General features: G+C 38.7%; 1 protein-coding gene across 1 annotated transcript; it reads right to left on the bottom strand.

Moving 5' to 3' along the window:
- Positions 1-1188: 1188 nt before the first annotated feature.
- Positions 1189-4601, bottom strand: LOC113348170 (beta-glucosidase 24-like). Its single transcript, XM_026591874.1, has 12 exons — positions 4374-4601; positions 4214-4280; positions 3887-3945; positions 3639-3795; positions 3467-3554; positions 3109-3361; positions 2787-2902; positions 2461-2705; positions 2337-2368; positions 2023-2128; positions 1813-1918; positions 1189-1698 (listed from the first exon to the last, which is right to left on the bottom strand). Exons 1-12 carry the CDS (start codon positions 4527-4529, stop codon positions 1452-1454), a joined length of 1632 nt encoding a protein of 543 aa, XP_026447659.1. The 5' UTR covers positions 4530-4601; the 3' UTR covers positions 1189-1451.
- Positions 4602-5446: the final 845 nt, after the last annotated feature.

A 5446-nucleotide genomic window follows, 5' to 3' on the forward strand; every position in this document is an offset into this window, starting at 1 on the left:
CATGTCCAACGGAGCATGCGCATTTCCGCAGAGTGCAGGTTCCTACGATGTTCTTCTCTGGTCACCCAGCACTCCGCACCATATAGCATGGCGGGTCTGACCACCGTCTTGTGGAACTTGCCTTTGAGTTTGAGAGGTCCTTTTTGTCGCAAAGGAGACCAGATGCTTGTCGCCATCTAGCCCATCCTATCTGGATGCGCTGCCGGACATCGAGGTCGATTTTTCCATTGCTATGTAGGGCTGATCCCAGGTACCGGAAAGAGTCTTTTTTGGGGACCACTTGACCTGCCAGCAAGACGTCGTCGTCGTACCGAAGGGGCATTTCAAGTATTCCGTCTTAGATCGGCTCAGTCTGAAGCCCTTTGTTTCTAGGGATTTCCTCCATGTCTCCAGACAATCTGACTTACTCTCTCCGATCAGGGCCACGTCGTCCGCAAAGAGCATGGTCCAGGGCAATTCCCTCTGAATATCTTTCGTAATCTGGTCTATGACCAGTGCGAAGATATAACGGCTTAAGGCTGAAAGTCCAAATGCGGATGCCATCTCTGCATTACAATATATATTACACAGAAAACAACACTATTAGTTCTTTGTTGGATGGTCGTACACGTAAACGCTAAGAATACCAAGCTTAATAGAGGGAAATACTTACCCAAATTTGCAGAGAGGACGACCAAAGCAAAAAGTAGACCAACCAACATAGGAGAAGATGAACTCTTGGAGGCCATATAATGATGATCGATCGACTGATGGAAGATATAAAGTGTAGTACTGCTTCTCTATTTGTAGTAAGATTTTCGGTATAGCAGGCAGCTACGATATACTAGTTTATTGTTTAGTTTGTTAAAAAGATAAGAATTTGAACAGAAATTGACATTTTTTTAATACCCTGAAAAAAGGGAGGATTGTTACAAGTTTTAAAGATCACCCATGGTTGTGACATGTACCACCATGTGAACTAGTTTGAATATTCATCCACACCCATGTCATGGATAATTGCATTCGGTAGTATGTGCCCGCGCATTGTTCATACTATGAAATAACTCAAACAAAAGATTATGCAAGAAAAATAGTTCAATGATTTCCAATCGATGTCTCTTTAGTCGGTCAAAAGAACGTTATCCATGAATTGGATGGGCTTCTTACAAAAAGAAAGTTTGTAACAGGCCCATCCAAATTAGAAACTCAGGAGCACCAAGCCACAACCTTTATTTAGCTTTAGCAACCAAATGCGCAATACAACTCATGTGCTTCAAATTTGTACAACTATTATCTGAATTACAACAAAATTTCATTATCTTTCTCCATATTTAACAGCAATGGTTTAACACTATAATCTGTAAACAAAAAAGAAAAATCCTGGACCTCTGTTGGATGACTTGTTTTGAGGGTGTCGAATGTTGATACTAAAAATGTGTGTTGACCTTGAGTGAATTTCCAAGGTTCATTTATTACGAAGATGATGATCTACTGGTATAGGGTAATCTTCCGAATTGAAGAGGTGGATCCATGATTGTTGTCTTCTTCCTTAGTTTGAGATTCATAGCATCTCTGAACCAAAATGCTGATGCTTTCGGGATGCGCTGCATATCGGTGTAGTTGACATAATATAGTCCTAGACGGAATGGATAACCGCTGTCCCACTCAAAATTATCGATATATGACCATAACAAAAGGCCTCGGACATCAGCTCCCTCGCTGCATCAAAACAAGAAGAGGTGACACAAAATTTTAAAATAAATTAATGTGGCAGTGTGTGCTAAAACTTCCATATGTATGTGCATAGGCTTTGAGAATGTTAGAGAATGCTACCTCATAGACTCAAGCGTATATCTTAGAGAATCCTCGATAAATTGAATCCTGTCAGTGTCGTTGAGAATGTTCTCGAGTGGTTGTCCTTCATCTAAAGCCACGTAACCTGTTAATACAAAATCGTTAAAGTTTGTAAGCAAAAAGTTCAGTCGAAGTAGCCACTAAATCAAACTGCAAAACTCATGTTAGTCATTATTGATTTGTGCAGACCTATTTCAGTTACATAAACTGGAGGGTTTCGGTATTTTGTTTTGATATAATTCAGAAGTAACTTTAGTCCTCGAGGATATGCTCTCCAATATGTGACTCCTCCTTCCTGCATTACACCGCAACTAGCAGTGAGACATGTTGATAACTGTTTGCAGCTTAATTTTCATATAACCAACTGGGATTAGCTCTGTTCGCCAGGGGGCTGACTCTCATTCTTGCAGTCAGTAATTTGAGTCCCTGCGCTGACCATTTTAATAAAAAAAAGAAGAAGAAAAATGTAAAAACCAGACACCATAAATTCAGTTTATACTTACACTAGGTCCAATCTCAGTTCCATCCTTCCTACCTGCAATGCATTAAGACCTCGCTTTTAAAAAAAAACTAAAACCAATAAGAATTTGCAAACACAGTTAACACAAACTAGAGGAGAAAATGTACTTGTTGTGATGGCAAAAGTATCTGGGAGTTGGGGGTCGTCAGGTGTGGGATAATCACTGCTTTCAGACGGAGGAAGGGCCGTAGAATTGTCCATGACATAAACTGTAACATAATGATTCACCCCAATGAAGTCGAAAGAGCCATTAATATCAATAGATTCTTGTTCTGTAAATACTGGCAACCGATCTCCTACAATTCGCTTCACTGATGAAGGGTAGTCACCGGACATTATCGGGTCCAAGAATCTGTGACATGAAAAAAACACTATCAGTTATGGAGGATCAAATACCAAACTGTTAAAACACAAAGATAAATAATCTACGTACAGGCCTAGTGTGTTGTCAATAACCCTCTGAGTTGCATCAGCATCCAATTTAGAAGATGAATAAGGCAGATACCAGTCCGAGTGCAAGGAGATACCGATACTTCCCTTTTGCATTTTCTGTTTATTTCATCACAAGGAATACAAAACCATCAGCTTATAAAACTTTTATACAAGTAATATGTAAAGACAGAGTCAGTGGTGAAGATTGTAGCAGCACAGGATGTTATCCTACACCACAGAATAGCCTTATCCTACACTGCTACAATCTTCACCACTGACTGTCTTTAATATGCACATCAGTCAAATTATTTGAGAACACATACTTCATATTTAGATCGGTAGATTTTGACCGCACGCGTATGAGCAAGCAAAAGATTGTGCGAAACAATGTAAGGTTCCCTTGCGGAATCCCCTTCCGTGCAGTTTCCAAAATTTGGTGAGCATCTCCCAGGAGCGTTTATACCATTTTGGTAACCATGAGTTGCAAATATTGACGGTTCGTTTACCGTCACCCATTTCTTCACCCGGTCGCCAAATTCTTTGAAACAAAAGTCTGCAAACTCGCTATAATCATCTCTGGAGTAAATGAAACAATGACAATATAGCCACCAATTAGAACTATGAATAAATGAACAAGTAAATCCTCAAGAACTACAACTGTATCGCGCTTGTCAATCTTACAGTATCCGCTTGCTTCTGAAACCTCCGTATTCATCCTCAAGAACTTGCGGCACATCCCAATGAAAAATCGTCACCATAGGTTCAATACCTAGTAAACAAAGAACGGATTAGTACTATTGAGAATTTGATCAGATAACAATCTTCTATTACCACTACAATGTCATCTTTATACCATTCTGAATTAACTCATTTATGAGATTGTTGTAATACTGAACGGATTTCGGGTTCACTTGTCCATGTCTTGTAGATCCTCTTGGGAATAATCTAGACCAAGATATTGAAAACCTGTAAAGATTTGTCCCCAAGTCCTTGAGAATTTGTACATCTTCCTGAAAATGAGATGCACATCAAATTGGAGCCTTAGTTGGTATTGCATCCAATACTGGAGTCAAATGCAAATGTGAGTTTGGGCTACCATACCTTGTAACGATGATAAACATCAGCTGCTGCATCTCCAGTTCCTCCTCCAACAATCTTTCCTGTAAATTGGAGTAATTCACAAAGAATACTAATAATGAAAACCAAATCGAAAAAATAAATTGCACCAAAAAAAAAAAAGTTGTTATAGGATGAAAACCCGAAGAAATCTTTTGAAGACGGTGCTTGATCTGAAATGCGAATATCATGGATCACTGAGCACCACATGTTTAAATCAAACTGTGCACATATCTACAGGACAAGCACCGACACAACTCGAGGTACATGATTTTTTAAAAGAAAAACTAGACTTGAGAAACCTGGGTATACCTGGAATTGAGCAGAAAGTATCCCAGATGCTAAGTCCTCTTCCATCTTCATGAGCTGCTCCTTCAACCTTTTTTTTTATTGCATACAAAGTAAGTAAAAGAATGTTGAAGAATAATGAAATAAGAAGGTGCCTTGAATAATGAAGTTTGAAGGTACTTACTTGATAAGCAGAAGTACTGAAACCAATACCAAATTCAGGAGGAAATGAGTTTCTATCAAGAGTAGTAACACAATGAATGCTGTTGAACTGTAATGCTGCGGAAGAAAGAAAAAAACTCAAGATCATGCTAACCAAATGATGATTTGCCCTTGCCATTGAAATCTCCCTGTACCAAATTTAGAAGAAAAAGAAGAAGGGTGGTGGTGATCTTAATAAAGACTGTCTGAATTCTGAATGAGAACTTCATTCTCCAGTACCAAGTGATAACAGTTTGACTTTTTTGGAATGAACGTGGATGTGCAGGGTTACGCTTTAAATGACTGAAATATCCTCGGCCTAATGGAGAGCTCAGTGTGGAAAAATTCAAACCGAATGTAGGTAGAAAGACATTTTAAGGGGGTATATCTGACATTATAGAAAAAGCAGCATGACTCCTGGGTGCGTTACACGTGAGCAGCTTAAAACAATTTAGCAGTCGGGAGTGGACTCCAGGTGCAGCAGACTACTCCTGGGTCCCTCCCATAGCTGACTGACATTTCAGCCTAATTCTGCAACTGCACGTAGGGGATTCAGGTCTGGGGCAATCAAGGCAACTTATGCCGATCAAGTATAAGCAATACTTCTTCTTGAAACAGCTAAATGGGCAGAAAAGAGCCTACAACATTTTTTCATGGAAGGAGACTGTTGGAAAACAATTAATAAAAAAATAATTTTTTAAAGTTTTAATAAAAAATTATAATTTATTGTTTTATTTTGTGAATGAAACTTTTTACTCCCACATCGTGGAGTTTCCAATTTTTAGTAGTTTTAAGAAACTATATAAAGCTTTTAGTCCCACATCGGGGAGTTTTTCTTCTTAAGTTGTATTTGTCAATTATATAAAGAAATTCACTACTTTTGTAAAATCTATGGGAAATGGGTTGCTCTATATTTTAGAGGGACCCCTAAGGGAAAATATTTTATAGCGGTTTTTAAGCATTCGCGATTTTCCTTAACGGTTTTTTCGGAGTTGCCAAGCTCAAGTTGAGCATCTACTACATATGCTAGTAGTAGGTGTATTAGGGTGTTTTATC

This window comes from Papaver somniferum, chromosome 2 (genome assembly GCF_003573695.1).
Source record: "Papaver somniferum cultivar HN1 chromosome 2, ASM357369v1, whole genome shotgun sequence".
Classification (NCBI taxonomy): domain Eukaryota; kingdom Viridiplantae; phylum Streptophyta; class Magnoliopsida; order Ranunculales; family Papaveraceae; genus Papaver; species Papaver somniferum.